The sequence below is a fragment of the Notothenia coriiceps genome, unplaced genomic scaffold (assembly GCF_000735185.1).
Source record: "Notothenia coriiceps isolate Sejong01 unplaced genomic scaffold, NC01 NC01_scaffold00000339, whole genome shotgun sequence".
Classification (NCBI taxonomy): domain Eukaryota; kingdom Metazoa; phylum Chordata; class Actinopteri; order Perciformes; family Nototheniidae; genus Notothenia; species Notothenia coriiceps.
Window position 1 is genome coordinate 4,139,077 of NW_011333040.1, and position 21,591 is coordinate 4,160,667.

Sequence of the window (21,591 nt, forward strand, 5' to 3'; positions counted from 1 at the left end):
TGACGGTCAGGTACGATCATTATAATTTCACCCACAAGAAACAAAATTCATTCACACTCCAAATAGTCATAGTCAACATCACTGATCGAACATTACTTAATTGCCAACAGCATATCCGGAGAGTCCATTGTAAACCTACTAGGGTTATATTGGTAAAGATCAATCATGGAAAGGACCACCAATAACATTCTTCATTATCCAGTCGGACTTACCCTCAAACTCTCCCTCTCGACCTTACACCCAAACTTAACCATGAGCACGTTTCAATTCAACTGAAGGGTGATCCTACTTACCCAACAGAAAGATGAACGCAAGCATTAATTTAGAGGTGTTAACCGCCCCGCCCCTTCGAGGCACTAGGACTTCGAGACCACCAGCCTCCGCCCCACGCGGGCTTTTTCTCGGCATAGAGGCTTTGAACCGCGGACACGACCACTCCTGCGTTCGAATGACGCCCCACTCCATAGAAATGCGCCGAAAAGCCGTCTCCGCCCGGAGCGTCGTGAGTTGAGGCCCTCCTGACACTTGGGCCTCCCTCCAGACGCCACGCGGACCCGCAAGACTCACACCCGTTTGGGCGCGTTACCAGGTCCTGATCACAGCAGGGGCTCTCCCGCCACTCGACCGGCACTCACCACCCAGACTGGGTGATCAGTTGACAACTCCCCGCCCCCTCTCTTTGTCCTCCGAGAGTGGGCTCAGGTGTGGTGTATCAGTAGCGATCCGGGTAGCGGATGAAGTCGAGTAACAAAATCGATCATGGACCGGTTCTGCCTAGGGTGAACTCGTTACTCCAGTACACTTCCATGTGTCATCCATTATGTTGCCAACATGAGTGGTTTGTTATGGCCGACTCGATGAATCTAGCACAGAGTCCCAGTAGGACCGCCACTCGGTTTCGAGCTATCCAGTGGAGCGAGAGGCGTTGCTCCCAATCACTCGGCCTGCAAGGTCCTCCATCAGTCTGCCCACATGTGCGTTGAAATCTCCTCCCAGCAAGATTAAAGAGTCCGTACTTCAGGAGCCCATACAGGACTCTTTCCAGGGTCTCCAAGAAGGCCGTATACTCTGAACTGCTGTTGGGGTGCATAAGCACACACAACAGTCCAGAGTTTTCCCCCCCATAAGACCCGAAGCGCGTAGGGAGGCAACCCTCCTTCGTCCACTGGGGTAGACTCCAACAACGAAGGCGCCCACCAACCGGGGGACTTTTGTGAAGTATCCCACATCCCGCCCGGCCGCTCCACACCTTGAGCCAACTCCGGAGGAAGAATGAGTCCAACCCCTATCCAGAAGTAAGGTTCCAGAGCCGACGCTGTGCGTAGAGGTGAGCCCAACCAGATCCAACTGGTAACGCTCCACCTCCCGCACAAGCTCCGACTCCTTCCCCCCCAGAGAGGTGACGTTCCACGTCCCCAAAGCCAGCTTCTGTCGCCCGGGTCTGGTCCGTCGAGACCCTCTGCCTTCACTGCCACCCTTCTGGCAGCGCACCCGACCCCATCGCTGTTTCCCGTAGGTGGTGGGCCCGCGGGACGGAGAAGCGGAGGTGTTGCCCACGTCGCCTTTTCGGGCTGTGCCCGGCCGGGCTCCGTGGCAATCCCGGCCACCAGACGCTCGCCGACGAGTCCTCCTTCTGGGCCTGGCTCCAGAAGGGGACCCCGGGCTTCCTCCCGGCCGGGTATCCTCACTTCGTGTGTCGTCTTTCATGAGGTTTTCTGAACCAATCTTAGTCTGACCCCTTGCCTGAGACCAATTTGCCATGGGAGACCCTACCAGGAACACAAGGTTCCAGACAACACAGCCCCCAGGTTCATCAGGGCACACAAACCTCTCTACCACGGTAAGGTGCTGGTTCTTCAGAGAGGTAGTCTAAGCCTTCTCTACTAATACAAATGTGTTTTAACTGCATTTATACATTAATGAATTGTTTGTATATTTGTATTATGCAAGTTATTGTACAAATGTCACGTTTCATCCCTAGCTTTTTTATTATTGTTTTCGGCTTTTTATTTACTTATTTATTATATAAACGTATTAGGGAAATTGAACATTTGCCGGAATCCCTATATCATGTATGCCTATGTTGTTTCTCTGGACACATGACTGTACTGTTTGAATGCACTTTGTAAAAGAAAATAAGTAGTAAAATGCAACTTTAATAAGTTGATGTGTCAGCAGCTCTCCAACCCATCTCTTCCCTCTCTCTGACCTCATTCACTTTGCTTTAGCCCGCTGTGGCTCCATGTATCTTCATATCTACTGAATGTTACTACAGTGCATTCCAGCTCATTAACACACTCACATGCACACACAGATGCACAGCTGGTTTACTGCAGACCACCACATCAAAACAAGACCAGATCATTGGACCCTGCTGTAGCTTCCTCTCTGCATACAGTCAGTTTGAAGAAGCTGGGCACAATGACTGTAATTGCACCAATATGTGCTCCATTAGTGACAACAACTAGGAAATGATCAAAGTTGAAACACCGAAAAGACAGTACTTCTGTTATGCTGAATTGCAGAATCTCTATTTCTCATAAACACATGGTAACTCTATGATTCATATAATGTTCCACTAGAGAATTAATTCATTACATAATCGTTATTCAACATGTTACTATTTATTTTCTATAAAGGACAACAACAGTGTCCTTAAAGTTTCCTTTCCTTGTCTATACTTTTTCTATAACGTCCAAATAGAAAAATATAGTTTTATTGGCCTTAGGATATTATACAATAGTTTATTTCTTCATATAATAACGGTTTATTACATTCCTATTACTTGCTACGTAGTTTTTGTCGTATGGCATCCTTTATGTACAATGAGGTCACTGCCTACAGTTATATTTCGGTAGAGCAGAGTAACTGTTTCTTTATAATTGGACTTACCTTGCCAAACTTTTGATGCTGCACATAAAGTTGTCCCTCCTTAACGTGGGTGTCCATGCCCCCCAAACTCTCCAGGGCCACCCTTCCTCTAAAAAGACGAGATTTGAGTTGAACTTGACTGGACGAAAATCACTTTTTAGAGGTTTCTTTTCCCCTTAACAACTTCCCTCCTCCTTTTACTTCCGCTCCCCAGCCGTTATAACGCATGTATCGTACCGCTGGCGCACAGTTAAAGGTGTCATGGTTAAAATAAAATAAAAGCCCAAACAGTGGCTGGGTGGTCCGACAAAAGTTAAATAGTGTCTAAATGTTGTCGGTGGGACGCCTATCTGTCGCCTCTCACTCCTCCTGCTGGGCTGGACCACTGCAAAGCCACTCTGCATAGATAAGGTAAAGTTTCCGGTTATAACTTTCAGAATAAAAGTCTGATTAATGAATAGATTCAGGGGCATTCTGGCAAAGTTCAGCATTTGGTCTAGGCTTTCAGGCAATGTCAATACAAGACAGGTAACGTCAAGGCTCATGGCAAATGCATCTCCTTCAAGTGGGTAAAACAAAAATGGTATATTCTATTGGATCCTCAAGAATATTACGAGATTGTAATTTGGTGCAATCTGTGTTTTTTGTAAAAGCCACACATCATCAGGCAAAAAGCACATCATCAGGCAAAAAACATCATCAGGCAAAAAACTGGTGCCTGATGATGTGAGGAGCTGAACCTCTATCTCCATTTTCAAAACCAACTTAAAATATCTGTTAAAAGCTGCCCTACTTTGTTTGCCACTTTAAAAGAATCCGGTAATCTCACAAATGTACTTTGAATACCATAATAACTCATATGTGTGCACTGAACTAATTAGAGGCAATGCCGTTATGCAGTTAACACATAGGCCTACCAGGAACAGGATAACTGGTCTGACGTATCAGTACTGTTTATTAAACATTATTATTTAGACAAGAGTTTAACCCAGGAAAGTTTGAGACATTTTTCATAATTTGTTGTGATTGTTTTTGGGCTTTACAAAGTTCTGACGTGTTTTTATTTTGAAATCTGAATGAGCAGACATCCGGTAGTGACTCAGTGGAGCTTCACTTGTCAGTCTGAGGGGCAGTGATCAGCGCGTGCAGAGCGCACCGAGCCGCTCTTCGAGTCCCACCTCCTCACTCTTGTGTAACTTCTCTATCGGTTTCAGGTTTAACGCAGGCACTTTCTAACGCACATGCATTATAATGCATCTATATAATAATAATAATAATAATAATAATAATGATTACACTGTACACTTCATGTGATAACATTATGTTTGGCGAACTAACAGAACATCACAGCAGGACAGTCGGACTATACATCTCATAGTAGTTATTATTCCTTGTAGGCCTACGAGCAAACATCATAAAGAAAGATCAGATTTCCCATTATTAATACTAACTTCAACTACAGAGATATTAAAATAATGTCGAGCAGCCAAGGAATGATAATAGTCTATGTTGGCAAAGAGAAGCTGGCCCCAGAGTTAATGTGTTGCAGATGCCTCCTGCTGGCTCACTCAGAGCTGTTGTCCCTGTTTCAGATCATAACAAATGCTGCTAAATCCCTGACACTGACTGAGTATAGGGTTTTAGACTTCATTTAGACCTATGTATTGAGGGACCAGGTGCATGTCCAGGCAAAAATACTCAGGTGCCGTGCATGACAGTATATTCTAATTTGGAGCCAGAGCACAAAGGAGGCCTGCACACTGCCAGGCTCTTGAATAATGTATTTCTCTTTTTGATGCAACAATCTGCTCAGGCTTGGGTGAAAGAGAAAAACAGGCATTTCTCTTTGAGGCAGTAATCAACTCAAATCACTATCACCTGTTGGTCTGCAATCAGCGGGGGGAAAAACACCACAAGACTTCAATCAAAGAACTCCAGAAAATAGACACCCACACAAATAGAAATATGGTTACTTGCAATACAACAGCATTGTAAAAGCATGCAGCAAGCACACAAAGAATATATAATTTAATAGAAATTATAATTATGTGTTCCCACAATTTATGAAATGATTAAAACATTAGGCTATATGTCATCAGTTGTAAGTGGTTTTATTTGATGCTTAATAGTGTTTACTATCTTAAATGAATTGAAGTTATACTTATGGTATAATTGATACTATGGAGTTAGTATTGTGAAGAAAGAGCACAGCTGCCGCCTACTGGTAATTTATTAGTATTGCATGTTGAAGTTCAGTTCCAACTCTCGCGATATTTGTGCACTACACTGAACCAAAACAGGAAGCGAGACATGGCATCGGTGTTCGGCGGAGTAGAGGGGTGAGAATAAGTTAAAATATAAAACTAAACTTTACAATTTCATATATTATGAATGATAAGTTAAGGCTAGTATGAATTGTAGGCTTTTACTCGTTTTTTCGCGGTTGCCACTGAGAAATTTGCGGTACCAGCCGATATTGAAAGAGTTTCGTTATGACCTGACTTCTTGTGCGCGAGCATCTGTCTCGTGACCCCTTTCTCTCGCTTAAGTTACCTGTGGGGTACTGTCCGTTTACATACGAATATGAGATATTTGTAAAGCTTTTTATGTCCCTTCTGCCTCGGCTATGAGTTTATAAGGGACTAATAACAAATACATTAGGTTTTACCTTGTGTGTTTCAGTTTCGTTTATCCCCTCTGTTCTCTGTGTGTGTCCTCAGTGGAGGGACTCACTCCAAGGTGGTGCTGCTGTCAGCAGATGGAAAGATCCTGGCAGAGACAGAGGGACCATCCACCAACCACTGGGTGAGGAAAACGTTTATTTATGGGGGAATTTGGATTATGTGCTTGACCTTTTTTGCAGTGATTTAATGTCACCAAGTGCATTCAAGTACCTTGAGTACAAATTCGAAGTACTTTAATAGTTTCCATTTTATGCAACTTTATATTTCTACTACACTACATCTCAGATTTAAATACTGTACTTTATATTCCACATGTTTCTTACAAACAATAATTCTATCAGTCATTGTGCTCTTTGTTTTCATATGTTTTGTATACAGTTGGTTGGGGTTGACAAATGTATCGACACCATCAACGACATGGTCCAGAAAGCCAAGATGGAGGCAGGGCTGGATCCAAACACGCCACTATACCTATTGGTAAGTCGAAGATACAATGTTGTGGGATAGTATTTCATTAAGAAATAAGTGGCATTTCAAACTCTTTTTTGTGTGTGCAGGGCATGTCTCTGAGTGGGGGGGAGCAGAAATCAGCCATCGACAAACTGATCGCTGAAATGAAGCAGCGATTCCCCGCTCTCAGCCAGCACTACTTCATCACCACAGATGCTATTGGTGCCATGGCAACTGCCAGCGATCAGGGTAACTAGTGTTTTTTTGCAATGAATCCCCACAAAGCACAACACTTTAACCAAGCAATGCTGGAGAAAGGCGTTAAGGACTAGCCTGAATTTACACTGAACCAATCTAAATCGCCTATATGCAGTGATGGTATTTGTAATGTTACTTGGAAATAACTAAGTACTAACACCACAATAAAATAAAAACTGAGTTTCAAGAACTTCATTAATACCCAAGGAAATATTTGTGCCATAGACACTCACGAATTACAAAATGACCATCTTCATTAACCTTTAAAAGTAATTTTCAAGTATGGCCTAAGAAGTCATATAACAGGGCATGGCTTGATACTTTACACTCAGGTGTGGCTGTATTAAAGGGATATCATTTCATAAGTCTCTCCACATTTATGGCTTAATGAGATCATCCTTATTGTTGTCATATAATGACATCAGCTCACTGTGTCGGTTTTCTCTGCAGGAGGTGTGGTGTTGATATCAGGGACCGGCTCTAACTGTAAACTGGTTCACCCTGACGGCTCACAGGTCGGCTGTGGAGGCTGGGGTCACATGATGGGGGATGAAGGAGGAGGTAACCATGGAGATATGTAATATATTTGAATAATGTATGGCTTTACTGATTGATAGAAACTCACAGCTCTGTTTCTCAGCCTTCTGGATCTCTCACTTGGCGGTGAAGACGGTGTTTGATGCCAAAGACAACCTGGTGGCTCCTCCTCATGACATCACACATGTCGGAAAGGCCATGTACGAGTACTTCCAGGTCAGATTGCCACAACAGCAAGAAATGTGTTTATATGTAATAAAACCAGCTCAGGGTAATAGAAACAGTATGTTTTACCTCTCATATTTGTCTACTGGCACTGACAAAGGAGTCTGTGTCCTAATTTAGAAGGTTTAGTTCAAATAATAAATGTATTAAATGTACTTTCCTGATGCAGGTGTCAGATCTGATGGGCATGCTGCCGCACCTCTACACAAACTTTCAGAAGTCCCATTTTGCAGGTTTTTGCAAGAAGCTTGCTGAAGGTAGGCTGTGCATCACTTCCTGTTTGGTTCTTTTAAGTGCAAACATTTAAGATTTGATTGGAAGTTGAACTGAAACGTTTTTGGGCGCATGTGTTTCAGGAGCAAAAGCAGGGGATGCTCTCTGTCAGCATTTGTTCACTCAGACTGGGAGAGTCCTGGCAAAACATGTAGAAGCAGTCCTACCTGCAGCAAAAGAGGTACCAAATAACCAAAGTTACAGTAGTTTTACCTAGTTTCAATTTAGTTTTGACTTTTTAAATGTAATCTAGTTCAGTTCGTTTTTCACAGTGTTTTATTTAAATGTTTTTGGTGTTTGTATTGGTTTTACAGTAGTTTAAGTTTCCTTTTCCAGGTAAATTGTCTCAGAAGTGTGAAGCTTCATTTACACATGAAGTTCATGGTTTGAGAGCTGTGTTAGATTTGTGAGTCAGCGTGACTCATCTTTCACTCAGAATAAAACTTTCACCAGCATTATTATCCCACACACACAAACATGTCAACCACACATACTCATATTCACATTTGAATTTCTTGTGATTTCTTTGTACCTCTGTGATCGAAGCCTCTATTGAATGGTGACCTAGGCCTGCCTATCCTGTGTGTGGGCTCAGTGTGGAAGAGCTGGGAGCTTCTGAAGCCAGGTCAGTGTCACAAATCAAGACAATTAGGTCCTTCATTAAACATCATTTGCATCATCTGCAAAGAATCCCAGGCATTTTCAGTTACCCCTCTGTTTCTGTATTTCTCTCTCTAAGGGTTCACCGAGGTCTTGGATAAAATGGCATCAACTGACAAGTTCAAGGGCCGTTTCCATGGCTACAGCCTCCTGTCCCTGCAGCAGTCCTCGGCCCTCGGCGGTGCGAGTCTGGGGGCTCAGGGTATCGGCGCAGCTTTAACTTTGGACTACAAAGCTAACGCCAAAGTCTTCTACCAACACACTTTCAACAGCAGCCAATGATAGTGCCGCTGCACATCCTGGAGCTCTTAACCAATCATAGTTCAGATAAAGGGAGATTGCATTATGAGCATCATGCTAAAGTGATGATGATAATAATGATTCTGTAATAATGATATTGGCTTTGATCTTTTACTACAAGATACAAAGAAGTTTGATGAAATTATTCAAAAATATTTGCTTTTACTGCTGCATAGTACCTATTTGGACCATTTCATTGATATTCCTTTTTTTGTTTTATTGAAATTGTAAATCTTTACACCTTTTACAACAGTTGTTTACATTTGAAATTTATAATAAAAAAAGATTCAGATTTGCAAATAATCTCTTATCCACTAAAGTAATTGAAGTTCTAAACTGTGATCCGAAATACCTGTTAGTGTTTATAAACAAATCCTGAATACAGTTTATATATTTACTTTGTATTTTTAATACACTTTTACTGAGATAATACTTAATGCATCTAAAAGGTAATATATTCTTTATAATATTTTAAAGTGGGATCTACATTTTTGGTCATGGGGAAATCTGGTGTTCATTATGTTTTCCAAAAATATTAAATTATTTATTATTTATTCATCTAGTTTTATTCTATTAACCAAACCATTGAATTGGATCTGCCATGCGTAATTGTGACTTTAAAATCACATCCAAAAGGGACTGCGGATAGACTTGGAAGTACAGTATGTGGCTAGCAACAGTCAAAGTAGCAGTATTTGTTGTGTTGCCACAGTCATTTGAATATATACAATTCAATTGAAAACAGCAGCAGTAACATTCCACTGGCTGTCTCTCTCACAGAGTTCAGTTCAGCTTCACGGCTGTTGGTGGTGCGCTGAGATTACTCTACCACAGAGAAATCTAAAGACCTGCAGATGCTTCCCTATAACCAGTTTAAGGTAAATATTCTGAGATTCAAGCCATTTAAACACTTTTCTCATCATTGAGTTAAATTATGAAATACAATGCCTTCTTATTGTGTTTCTCTTAGTTTGTTTTGAATTGAAATGAGGTTAAAAGTAGACTCCTGCTGCTACAGCTAATCTTACCAATATACACAGATGATGATACAGTTGATACATATTGCCTCTAACTTAATTATTAGCAGTTTTTAACTAATGTTGTATAACAGGTTATTTTTAAACCTGCTTTAAGGCTATCTGACATTTGGCCACTTGAGGGCAGCAGAAATAAATTTATTTTAATCCCACTACTTCAAGTATATTTAGCTAATAATACTTTGTAAATTGTTATACATGGAAGACTAAAGCTTCTAAATCTGTGTATGTACAATTCTGTTATTTTGCATAATTATTTGTTTCTAAATGTAACCCCACATTTAGTTGAAGCTTTTATTTATTCCGTTACTTCTCTATCATTTATTGAGTCATTTATTTGTTATCATAATAGCAGCTTAAGTAGTTGTATTGCAGAATTCACTTAAATAAAGGATCTGATGGGAAAGGCTCTACATAATTAAACCAGTGTAACTGATACCGTGTTAATCCTGTCTTTGTGCTATCCCACAGTACTTAATATGACCCCCCGTCACAATGCATGTGTTCCCTTTCCAGACAGTGGGGATGATGCCCTGGGAGAGATATGTCACTACTTACAACAGAGACTTTCCGCCCGTCAATGAGCGTCAGCCGCAGGTCAACCAGCCGAAGTCGAGGACTGAAGCTCAGGCTGCACCTTCATTCATCAGCCCACCTCAGGTTGGATAGACACACAGAAAAAGAAAGATTTATTCAATTTCAGACTGACTCACTGACATGATGTGATTGTGTATTCACAGACCGAACGTGAAACATGGCCTATATTTCACCATAACTTTTACAAGACGTCTAACAGCGCCTACGGCTCAGGTTTACAGGTGAGCCACAACAACACACACATGCACACATCTCATCTTCTGTTACCAGGACGACCCTCACACTTCTCGTTTCCTTTCTCTCAGCCTCCCTCTTGTTCTCTTTTCCCTGCTTCCTTGCATCCTTTTGGATCTGTACTTGGCGAGGAGGCGGAAAGTCGACTGCACTGTGTTTTTGATCCAAAAGGTAAGGAGTTCTCTCTTAAACACACCCATACACACACTCACAAATACTCTACACACATCTCTGAGCTGTCCGGTCATTTTCTTTTGACAGCAAATGTGTTGGAGCAGCAGGAAGCAAGAGATGAGCCGCAGCGGAAGCTTGATGTTCTCTACGAGGAAGGTAACACATCTCCTTTTTTACTTTTAGGGAGCTTTGATTGATTCATCTTGTCATTTTTTTAGGTTTTATTCTGCCATTTCAGCCTTATATTATTTCAAGATACTTTAAACTATAGGCTAGAGTCCTGGAGATATTATTAAACAGGTCTTCTGGGTACAGGCTCATGCGTAAACCCACCGCAGACAAATAAAAGAACTACAAAAGGACGAAAACAATTACAAAATGACACTAAAAAAGGCTAAGCAAGACTTTGAAGTATCTGCTCTTATGTAGGACGGTGATTGGGCCCACTGTCTCACAATCTGCCCATGATTTGAGTAAAGAACCACACACCATTTCCTTTATCCCGCCTCTATATTTTGGCACCTTTAGGTGTGATTGTGTTGTCGTCTCCGTCCTGCTGTGAAGACCTCCTCAGATCTGTCTGCAGTGAAGGCGGGTTGAATAACCTGCTCCACCTCCCCGAGGCCTCCCGTCCAATTATCACCTTGAAAGGTAGAAGAAAAAAAACCTCACACACACACAGCTATTCTCTACTGCATTTATGTAAAAGACAACAAAATCACAAAAAGATGGTTGACAATGTAAAGAACAAGCAGCTGTAGTGTATTTGGAGCTGAATGCTAACATCAGCATGCTCTCAATTACATTGCTAACATGCTGATGGTGAGTAGGTATTTATTTAATCATCACTCTGAAGTACATATCCTTTCATGTGACTCTCAGCCAGAAAGCAAATAAGTATATTTTCCAAAATGTTATATGATTACATTCAGTATGTGTGAGTCCCAAATCGTTTAAGTGAATTAACTGAAATTCCCAACTCTCATTAGATGCAGAAAATTGTGATGGCAATGCCTATTGGAGGGGCTGGGGACCAGCTTCTGGACTGACAAACAGCTCCTTCCTTCAGCCTACTTCGATCAGTTGGTAACCTCACTTTTTTACACATTTTTACAAATTATTAAAGTTTCTTCCCACAAACCTTTCTTGTACCCTTTGTGCAATATTCTGACATTTCTCCTTTCTCCTCCCTCTCAGCTATGCATGGGACCCTGAGTGCTCTAATTGTTACTTCAAGATGCAAACCTGCGCCCCTCGTAGCAGCACTCTCACTCCGGCCCACATACAGCCGACCTTCCAATGCGCAGAGCCCAGCAGGACGCAGCCGATGACAGAGTACCAATCCAGGTACTCTGCTGCGGTAAGAGACTGTGTGTCTGTGTGTGTGATGATCATCAAACACCTTGTACATATTTCGCTAATGACCTTGTGTGCCTACTCCTAGTGGGCCCAGCCTAAGATGCAGCAGAGTTACGGTCACCATCGTCATTGACCTCCTCAAAAGACACTTTATTCTTCCCTCTGAATCTCATCTCTTGCTTCAATACACTGCAGATCAACCAAAATACATTGTTTGTGTCTTGTGTCAAACAGTTTAAAAAAAGGGATGCTATTTCTTCCAATCACTTGCACTTTTTAGCCTGAAAGGGTTATCACATGGGAAAAATCCTTCCTAACAGAGGCAGCGGTCAATGATTCTCGCCTCAGGAGGATACACAAGCTGAGGATGAGTCATAAAACAGCAGTAAAGCATCTGCTGGCAGGAAGATTCTTAAAGGAGGCAGTCAAATGGGCTTCTTGACATCCTGAGGTTTAAATGTGCAGCAGCAGTTAAGAAGTACTCAGATCCCTTTAGTAAACATACCACAATATAAAAATAAGTAAAGTCCTGCAGTAAACCTACTGTGCTCTAGCAATTGTAAAAGTTTTAATGATTATTAATTAGTCTTAGTTCTAAAAGTCTCTTGTACATGCAGCTTTAATGTACAAGTAAAAACACTTAATAGGGTGAAAAAAATGCCTTCTCCGGTTTTATCATTTATTTTTCAACAAAAAAACAGTTCTGCAATTATGTTCTGAGTAGCAAAGATTATTAGGGGTCACTAAGGTCATCATACTAGATTGATGATGTTCTGCTTGCTTTATAAAATGGTGATCTTCCAATGGGGTCATTTGCGTCCGAGAGTGATGCCACACTCATTTACTGCTTCTGTTCGGGGGTTAGATGATTCATACTTGCTGCTCTTTTTCTGAGACTCCCTCCTAAATGGGTAATTGGCACAACAATATCATGTGACTTTTGTCAGTGTAGTCAGACACCCTGAACAAGCCACTCGCTCCTCCTTACAGAAGTGGTTGACTGTAGAAAACGACCCTGACCCCACCACTCCAATGGGAGGACATCATTCGGCCATAAATCCTCTGGGTCTGTTTCAGGAATCTTATATGTTTTGTGTTCAGAAGGACTGGAGCCAGTAGCCAGCATGAGGCCTAAAGAAAGGAGGTCAACATGACCTGTGCGGCAGCGTGTTGCCTTTTTCCTCGTCCTCGTTTTTTTCAGTGAAGGAGGATTGTAGTCAGTTTGTCCTGACGTGTGAAGATCTCCGGTGAGGAGGTCTAGATTGAAAGAGCGTTGAGTCGATTGTGTAGTCTGATGTTTCATAGCCTTCCTAAAACATAGAAACATAACTTCAGTTACAACTTAATTACTTCTTGGCTTGAAATTGTAAATTTGAAGAATCACATTACATAGCATCAGGAGGTTCCCAAACATCCCTGATTGTTCCTCTGTTACTTTAATGGCTGCTAGACATTTTTAATTGGCATTTTCTACATTAAGAGCACTTTGTTCATACCTGCAGCGATCTGCTCTGGCTCAAGCTCCATACCCATGTAATATTTCTCCCTTCTTAAGAGTTTTCATTTCCTCCGATGAAGGCCAATGTTTGAACAATCTCATCACAAAGTTCATTCAGAAGATGATCACCTTCAGTCATAACAGAGTCGTCATGGGATTGCAAATGCCCCAATAAGTGGAGCTACAGAAAATGGATATTTCAACTTTACATTTCCATGACTACTAGGCAAAATCTGCCAGGAAGATTTTCGTGATATGACCCAAAGCTTGAGGACAGATACTGAATGGTCCTTGTGGTGAGATTGTTTGTAACATTCATGCCAATAACAAAAGTATATTGAATACTTTTGTCAAGGCTACATTTTAACAATACCCTGACAATTTGGCAAATTATTGTACAAAATAACATCAAGCATATATACCTTGACTATTACACTACTGTCCATTTAGTAAACCAAATGAAAAGAACATTTCCCAATGAAGCAACATTGATAGTATTGGAGGTTATTTGAATTCTACAAATCTTTGGAAAATAGAAGCATAAAACCATTTATTGGGGTCCAGTATGCATCAAAATGTGACAAAAGACCAACAAAGAACTGTCTTTTAACATCTTTATTCTTCTTTTTTCATTATTTTTATTTGTATTGAAATTCTTACTCTTTGTGTCTTCTGGACCTCTTTTCTTTTTTTAAACGGCGTATGTCATCTAAACGCGTCTAAACAAAATCACCAAAAATGATTTCATGTTGTACAATCCACCTGGCGGACATTCCTATTGGCTTCACCAGGGCGCCATTCACCACAACACTGTGAGGAAGTTCCATTTTAAACACAGATTTCACACTTTAAGAACACACCGGAGTACTTGTTAGGCTGCATGGTTGTAAAAGGAGAGCTCAAATACTTCAATAAGTTACAAGTGCACAAGTGTGTTCTTAACACCTAAATACAACAGACATTATCACTGTTAATACTACAAATGAATGGTGACATTAAGAACATATATGTTCAGGTCACAAGATAATGCCTCTGCATTTTAAACCATAAGTGACTGAGACATGACATCTGGGTTTCCTGAAAAGCATCTTCACATAATACTACCTTTTCCTTTTCGACTCAATGGGAGATTATACTTGCACTAAACAGGCAATGTTTCAAGGAAAGCCAGACCGCAACAAAGATTTATGGTTAAAAAGAACTTCCTCAAAAGACGTCAACCTACAAAGAAGAACAGCAAGGAAGCCATACTGCCAGCCACATGTTCCATACTGCTTTATTCTGATTGGCCATGACAATATTGTCCCCTCACGTTCCCTCCTGCAAACAGGACTGAATGACACCACAGGTTACTGTACCCAGTAGAGACACAAAATTCCTCATCCTCAAAAACATGAAGAGAAAAAAAAGAGGAGGAGAGGCTATTTGAAAACCTGATTTGGATATGGACACTTGATCTGATGCTGGACAAACCAAATGATCCGGCAGAAAGAGGCAGTGGCTGTGTTCCAGACCAAATACTCCCCTGTAACAAGGTTGTTCACTACACCCCATAAATCTAAATTGAACTAAAGGATGAAGCCGTGAACACTAATAACTGAGATTTTTTTATTAAAGGGCCAAAAATCTCTGACCTTGCCTCTATAATAATATTTTTCTTGCTTAACTCAACTGGATGCATGATTGAGAAACTCACGCATCTGAGAAAAGATAAACATGGACTTCCACATAAATTGGGAAAATAACTTCTCATCCATGATTACCTGTCTGTTCAGATCACTTCAAGAACAAGCGTGCAGGGAGGGTGGGGTCTGTATTTAGTTTGGAACGGAGCCGTCGCAGATACAAAGAAGAGCCCACATTTATAGATGCACAAGAGCTGTGACGTCGCCATGAGCTTATTACGTCATAGTAGCAAACGGGTGTGACTGACCGTAATGACACAACAGAGCAGCTGCAGAAACCCATCAAGTCCCCTGAAATGTTAGTCATTCTTTAAACTGCACTATTGTGGAGACCTTTGATCTACAGACGATGTTTCTCAAATCTGACAGCACACAAATTAACACTTAAGTGAAGCAATTTCTCCAAGTTTATTATTATTAGGTGTTTTTGGATTGACGCTTTGTCCTGGTTTCACTCCTTGGTAGCTGCCTCAGTTCCAAGGGGACATCGATGAGATCTGCATACTCTGTAAACATCAACAGTGCCATCTGAAATGCGATGATGAGCTAGCGCCCGCAGTAAGGGCGGTGCTGGTATTACACCCCTCCCCACCCCGTTCCCAATGTCCCTCAGTTTACAAGAAACAAACAGGAAATAAAAAGATTAAAGAAACAAAAAGAAAAATAAAGAAAAGAAAAATAAATCCCCCCACCCCCAACTGGGCCCGTCAGCGCAACATTGACTTCAAGCGTGTAGGAGTGTGTGTGTGTGTGTTGTGTGGGTGTGAATCAGTGTGTGTGCGGCCGTGACCGCCAGAGTCTCTGAGAATATGTGAGAACTGGTGTGTGTGCGTGCGCGTGGAGGCTCCATGGGGGTGAGGGGGACTCCTAGTATTTCTTCCCCGGGACAAACTCCTTCGCCTCGGGATTCAACATGCTCTTCCTCTGCAGACAAAAACACAAACGAGAGTAAGAAAATCTTTCTTTGACATGAATGTATTCTTTCACCATTAATGTTCTAGAATAAGCAGTTGGTGTGGGAAAGGTACAAAAAAATCTGTCCCATCCATTTTTTTTTTTTATCCGCGTCTTTAAAACTGAACCCCAGAGATATTTACTTTAATAAGATATAAAAGTGAAATCTGCATAATTGAGAGGCTGAATACAGACATTTGTATTTCTCTTTGTGTGTAATTAAATGCTCCTTTGACTCACCGCCACTTCCTCCAGGTTGTGGTGATCGTTGACCGACAGCCCGTTGAGCTGCTGCTGCAGCTGCCCCACCCCCTGGTTGTTGAGGTCACGTGAAGGGATGAACCAATCCTGGTCCTCCTCTTCCAGCATTTCCTGGAAGCAGCGTTCCAAGAACTCCTGCTCCAAGAGCTCCTCTTCCACCTGCGGGGAAAATAGAACGATGAGTGTTGACATTGGTGGGCAAAAGAGCAAGGGGAGGAATATAGGAGAGATCATTTGCATGATATGTGGGTAAAAGGTCCCCTAAAGAGGAATCTTCTCGGTAATGTAGTGGCACTTGATTCATCCAGGCGAGCAAGAGAAAAGGATGAGATACAGAAAGAGAAGCGGAGGGTGGGAGGCATAAGCATGTATTCATACAGGATGGCCTCAGTGAGTGAAGAGACAGGAGGAAGGAAGGGGGGGCTGAGTTGGGTAAGACGCAGTAGGACACGTAGGAAGGGGCAGAACAGCAATAAGAAGAAGAGGTGGAAGGTGGAGAGGTCATTTAGAGAAATCTGTGTTTTGGAAAAACAGCAAGGGCAGACGCCAAGTAAAAAGAAATAGGAGTGGAATGAAACTACGAAAGGACCTCTCAATCCAAACTTAAAAATTGGTTGGAATATTAGGAATTGTCCATGGTATGAGCACTCACCTGTCTGTTATACTCTTCTTCGTTCTCCATCCACATGTACTCAGCGAAGGGATTGGCGTCGCTGCCCTCTCCTGCGTGCCCATTGGCCACCGGCTCCTTTCCCTCTTTCCCTGGAGCTCCGCCTCCCGGTGTCTTGGCCACCTCTGGACCGCTCATCTCTGCCGGCTCTGCACGACAACACAGGTACAAAAAAAAGTGTGTTACAGCACTGGTCAAGACGTTAAAATAAAATTCAAACTTTAAGGGTAAATCTTCTCAAACTTCATTATGTAAAAAAATATGCTCAACCCAGCTAAAACACCCCGCAAACATCTTTTTGTTTCAATCTTAGAAAGGCAGATCACTTTGACTCGTTCATTAGTCCCCAGCCGAGTCTTAGGTTGCAGCCACACGAATACGATAACATCTACACACACACACACACACACACACACACACACACACACACATTATAATAACACACTTGTTTTAATCATAACCATCATAATAATACATTTGTGTTATATTAGGGTCATGCAGATTCAGGTAGCTGTCNAGTTATAAATATGTTTATTTTTACTGTTGGGTCACTCATTACTGGATCAGCCAGCTGCATGAGACCACGGATACTGACGGGCTGTCAGGAGAGGAGGAGGAAAAGAGAGGCTCCGTCCTCCATGTATCATTCTTATATTATTATAAAGTCGTTATTCATTTGTTTTAAAGCTCAATAAATAACAAAGAAGACCTTTGACCGGCACTTTTCGAATTTTGTCCGGAAGATTTCAACTTTAACGGACATGTTGACCGGCGACACCCCACCTCTGCTGCTAAATCCAGCGTGGAGAATAAACAGAACGGCAACCATGCATGCGTGAGAAGTCTTCTTCACTGCTTTTGGTGTATTTTGTGGCAGAAGTACAGCGCCACTTACAGGCCCAGCATATGTACTAAAGCGTCTCCATTAGTTTGCGCGGTCTCGTGTGGACGGACACGTTTCTGGTGCCTATTGCTTGTGGACGGAATACTTTTTTGATAACGATTTCGGTGCGTTTCTGTTATCGTCCTTGTGTGGCTGCTGTGGCTCGATTGGCTGTTAAATTAAGTTTATCCCAGCTGAAAGGCCCAGGATCCAAATTGGACAAATGTGCAGCATCTCAAACACATCTTTAGCTACAGCGGAAGAACTGCTCCCACGGGTAATAGAGTCTTGCTGCTCATAACCAACAAAAAACTGCTAAAGAACAATTTTCCATATCTAGGTATGTGAAAAAGAGACTGAGTGAAATATGCAAACACCGTCTGGGACTGATCCTCGTCTCTGAAACTTCTTTGTGGTAACTTAAAATGTCATGCAAATCTAAATTAATGACGGCTTAATGAAATGTTTGGTCTTTTAAGACTCTTATCAATCAATAAGTAATTGGGGGTGCAAGTGGAGTCTCGCAGAGGCAAAACTGTGGCGCGCTTACACTGTAGGTGCGCCGCAGTCTGCGTGATCTGCCTGTAGGGAGGGGCGGGCCGGCCCTGCGAGTACAGTAACGAGCAAAGTAACGAGTAAAGTAACGAGTAACTTTATTTAGACAGTAACGAAGTAGTGTAATATATTACTTTTTTTTTTTAAAGTAATATGTAATATATTACTTTTTTTTTTAGTAACGACCCCATCTCTGATTATTAGCAAGGAAAATACAAACTCTGGAGTTCACTGACATTTCCAGGCAAACAAACACCCAAAGAGCTAAAAACCATTTGGATTACGCAAATATAGAGAATATACTAGTTAACTTCCTTGTTTCAATTGACAGTTAATCTTTAGTGTTTGTAGCAAAACAAAAAGGTCAACAAAGATTACAATCTAAGTCATGGGCAGCAAAACCAAGATATGTAAACACGACAGTGGAAAGTAAGATAAGTGTTAGTAAGACTAGTAAATGCAGATGCTGCAGGTGTTGCGAAAGGACATCTGTCCTTTAGCTGGAGATTTATTAGCAAACCACTTAATTAAAAGGAAGAATACAAATTGGAATTATTTTTATGAAACTGGTATTAAATGTGTGCTTTTGTCATAGCTTGATGGGTTAGGAAAGTAAATGTGTTGCATGTGTCATTAACTGATTTTCTGTAAGCATTCTTTACATCTTTCGCTTTCTTATGGAATACTTATTAGTTTTACTGTAATTAAATACTGCAGCTGCCTAAAGTATGCACACAATTGGAACATACTATTCTACACTTAAACTTTGACCCCCTTGCTCATACATCAATCGCCGTCTGTCAATGAGCCATCATCACTCAATGCTCAGGGCATTTCTACCTCCCCAAAAAACACAGATTTTCTTGTTCTGAAACACAAAGTGCCATGCTGTGTGCATCTCCCCATTCCCATCTTGGCTAAAATTATGATTACCTTCATGATGTCAGCAACAGCTGTCAGACAAACCATATTATGTGAATCACGTTGTCATATTAAGTTACACCATCAACAAAGGTTCATTATTTTTTTCCAAAACGTGTCAGAGTGCTCTATGCTGGTTCAGTCAGTTAGCATTAAATCCAACTGGTTTGCCACACCGGACAGGTAAAAACTGAAGTCGACTCTTTACACTACTTTGATATGGTAAAATAGATGATTAAACATAATATGTGCATCCCTTTTTTTCCTGCTCTGATAAGAAATGCCCACTTTTAATGACATAATCTTCAGACTGCCAGCCAGCCCAACAGACTTGTCATGACTCAACTGCAGCCCCGCATTGGGGGGAGGACGATGATCTCAACAAGGCTTCGAGCAAACGCAGCCCCAGGGTCGGCCTGATGCAGACACATGATGGCAATGTTTGACTCCCAGCAGCTTAAGCCACAAGATATCCAAATTCAGGTTACATATACACCTATTCCAGCTGCCTCTAATGCCACACAGTTACGTACAATCGTCCATCAGAAGAGTTTAAACAAACGTGTATAATCTAAGTAGGTTAGTAGACTAAGAGGAGAGTCTGCCTGCCAGGCTCAGAGCTGTCTGTGTTTGTCTGTCTGTGGATAAACCAGTCTATTAATACAGTGAATGGATTCACATGCTACCAAGGCAAATAATAAGTGAGGCAAGGAGAGTGAGGCAAGGAGAGTGAGAGGGTAAGAAAGAGCATTTTGTAAAATAATACAACAAGCCTACATTTTATTCTGCACTAGGTAAGCAAGGCGCCAGCATGTTGGACGTGTTTGAAGCCGGCATGTGTGCCAAACTGCCAGTGTGTTCAAACTCCCTTTAACTGCAGTCTATAAAGTGTTATGGAACAACAAAGATGTAAATCGCCAAAGTTAAACGGACAGTTTAAAAAAAATTCACTTCGGATGTGTTGCACTTAATCATAATTTGATATATCAGGCATGATTGTGCAATTCATAGAGCAAGTAAATACACCAAACAGATTTTTGTTTCCACATTTTGGAATGTGCTACTTTAAATTGAATATCATTGGGTTTTAGACTATTTGAACAAAACAAGCCACTTGAATCTAGGGATGCACCGAATATTCGGCCGCCGAAAATTAATCGGCCGAAAATGGTTAAAAAGGCCCTTTCGGCCGAAAGGGTTTTAGCACCGAAAAAATATCACCGAATGTCAGAGAACAGGGTTACGTTGGTAAGCTAACGTGTTGTTGTGATGACGTAATCAAAACGCGGCGACAAGCACAGCGTGCGACCATGCTCGCAGCTGGCTCACAGCCAACATGTCTGCCGCTTGGAGATATTTAAAAATATCAGAGAAAGAGGCGCGGATTGCGATTTGTAAAACGTGTTCAGCTGATATTTCTCGAGGGGGTGTAACTGCAAAGACTTTCACCACTTCGGGATTACTCCACCACTTGAAATCAAAACACCCGGACAAATATGCGGAGTAAGATCAAATCACAAGCACTGATAGCGAGAGACTGTTCAGCGCTGCCTCTCATGTGCTTGATGAGAAGAGGAACAGACTTATGGCTGATAAAGCAGAGAAGCTACTGTTCATTAAAAAGAACCTCCCACTTTTCCTTAATAAGTAGACAAGGCTGGCTTATCATAAGCTTATCTAGTTCTACATGTCTACTCTATACCCACTTTCCTGAACACTATTCATTGTGAGTTATAATTCCAGTCCTCAGTTAATCATATAGGGGGAAAGACAGCAGCACGTGTTCATAATACGTCACTTTCGTATTAAATGAGACCAATGTTTTTCACATTGCTCCATGATGACAGACCACCTGTATTTGCAGATTCCTTGAAATTGGTAAATTAATTTAATTGATTAATGGATTTTGTATCCAAGGTTTCACTTTATGTATCTTATAACAATGTCCTTACTACTTTGCTTATGAAGGACAGACAAAGCCTTATTTACAGATCTTCGAAATTAATTGTAATTTCATTTGTAAATAGTTAATCTATCATAGTGGATTTATCCAGTGCACATTTGGTGCATTTGTTCGGTTGAAGGCCTGGCTAGTTAAACAGTCTTTTATTTACCTATTTGGTTGTAGCGCACTGGCCTAGGAGGTTATGACCTTTTAAAGTTCCTTGGACTTTGTTCTGATCACTTTGTTGTCGTTATTCCTACAGAGAAAAGAAAATGCACCTTGACTTTGGAATAATGTACGGTATGCATTCAAACAGTGCTGAATAAATGTTTATGGACCCATAATGATTATTATTTAAGTTAAGTTAAGTTAAGTAAGTAAGTTTAAGCCTACCATGTCTCTTTTCCACAATCAGAGCTGAACAACATTGGTAAAAAATGATACATATATAATTATATATAATAATATTATTATATATATTAATCAGTTTTTGCCTTTCGGCATCGCCACTGTTTCCTATTTCGGTATCGGTTTCGGCCAAGAATTTTCCATTCGTTGCA

The 21,591-nt window shown here is 41.4% G+C and overlaps 4 protein-coding genes across 6 annotated transcripts in view; 2 read left to right on the forward strand and 2 right to left on the reverse strand.

Moving 5' to 3' along the window:
• LOC104943098 (insulin receptor substrate 1-like) overlaps positions 1-3,237 on the reverse strand; it is a 28,940-nt gene extending 25,703 nt beyond the window's left edge. The window contains exon 1 of the mRNA XM_010768421.1: positions 2,893-3,237. Coding sequence (XP_010766723.1) covers positions 2,893-2,949 — 57 coding nt within the window. The 5' untranslated portion in view covers positions 2,950-3,237. The remainder of the gene's footprint in view (positions 1-2,892) is intronic.
• A 1,911-nt stretch (positions 3,238-5,148) lies between these two features.
• Positions 5,149-8,512, forward strand: nagk (N-acetylglucosamine kinase). The gene is made up of 10 exons (XM_010768411.1): positions 5,149-5,210; positions 5,592-5,676; positions 5,934-6,032; positions 6,113-6,254; positions 6,714-6,824; positions 6,904-7,016; positions 7,195-7,282; positions 7,382-7,479; positions 7,845-7,923; positions 8,038-8,512. The coding sequence occupies exons 1-10, from the start codon at positions 5,182-5,184 to the stop codon at positions 8,238-8,240; spliced, it is 1,047 nt and encodes a 348-aa protein (XP_010766713.1). The 5' UTR covers positions 5,149-5,181; the 3' UTR covers positions 8,241-8,512.
• A 533-nt stretch (positions 8,513-9,045) lies between these two features.
• LOC104943077 (uncharacterized) lies at positions 9,046-14,542 on the forward strand. Its single transcript, XM_010768402.1, has 9 exons — positions 9,046-9,136; positions 9,812-9,955; positions 10,036-10,113; positions 10,198-10,297; positions 10,388-10,456; positions 10,829-10,951; positions 11,290-11,386; positions 11,498-11,660; positions 11,745-14,542. The coding sequence occupies exons 1-9, from the start codon at positions 9,113-9,115 to the stop codon at positions 11,790-11,792; spliced, it is 846 nt and encodes a 281-aa protein (XP_010766704.1). The 5' UTR covers positions 9,046-9,112; the 3' UTR covers positions 11,793-14,542.
• Positions 14,543-15,002: 460 nt separating this feature from the next.
• paip2b (poly(A) binding protein interacting protein 2B) overlaps positions 15,003-21,591 on the reverse strand; it is a 41,194-nt gene continuing 34,605 nt past the window's right edge. For all 3 annotated transcript variants that reach the window (XM_010768393.1, XM_010768386.1, XM_010768378.1), the window contains 3 exons: positions 16,710-16,876; positions 16,037-16,216; positions 15,003-15,766 (listed from right to left, as the gene is read on the reverse strand). In XM_010768393.1, the coding sequence (XP_010766695.1) occupies positions 15,710-15,766; positions 16,037-16,216; positions 16,710-16,865 (393 nt within the window). In that variant the 5' untranslated portion in view covers positions 16,866-16,876 and the 3' untranslated portion in view covers positions 15,003-15,709. The remainder of the gene's footprint in view (positions 15,767-16,036; positions 16,217-16,709; positions 16,877-21,591) is intronic.

Excerpts from the sequence above, each read along its gene's own strand:
- nagk (XM_010768411.1), top strand. The coding sequence starts at position 5,182 with ATGGCATCGGTGTTCGGCGGAGTAGAGGG. Across the intron at positions 6,255-6,713 it reads GGCAACTGCCAGCGATCAGG|GAGGTGTGGTGTTGATATCA; the intron begins GTAACTAGTGTT and ends TTTTCTCTGCAG. Across the intron at positions 7,480-7,844 it reads TCCTACCTGCAGCAAAAGAG|CCTCTATTGAATGGTGACCT; the intron begins GTACCAAATAAC and ends CTGTGATCGAAG.
- LOC104943077 (XM_010768402.1), top strand. The coding sequence starts at position 9,113 with ATGCTTCCCTATAACCAGTTTAAG. Across the intron at positions 10,114-10,197 it reads CCTACGGCTCAGGTTTACAG|CCTCCCTCTTGTTCTCTTTT; the intron begins GTGAGCCACAAC and ends CCTTTCTCTCAG. Across the intron at positions 11,387-11,497 it reads CAGCCTACTTCGATCAGTTG|CTATGCATGGGACCCTGAGT; the intron begins GTAACCTCACTT and ends CCTCCCTCTCAG.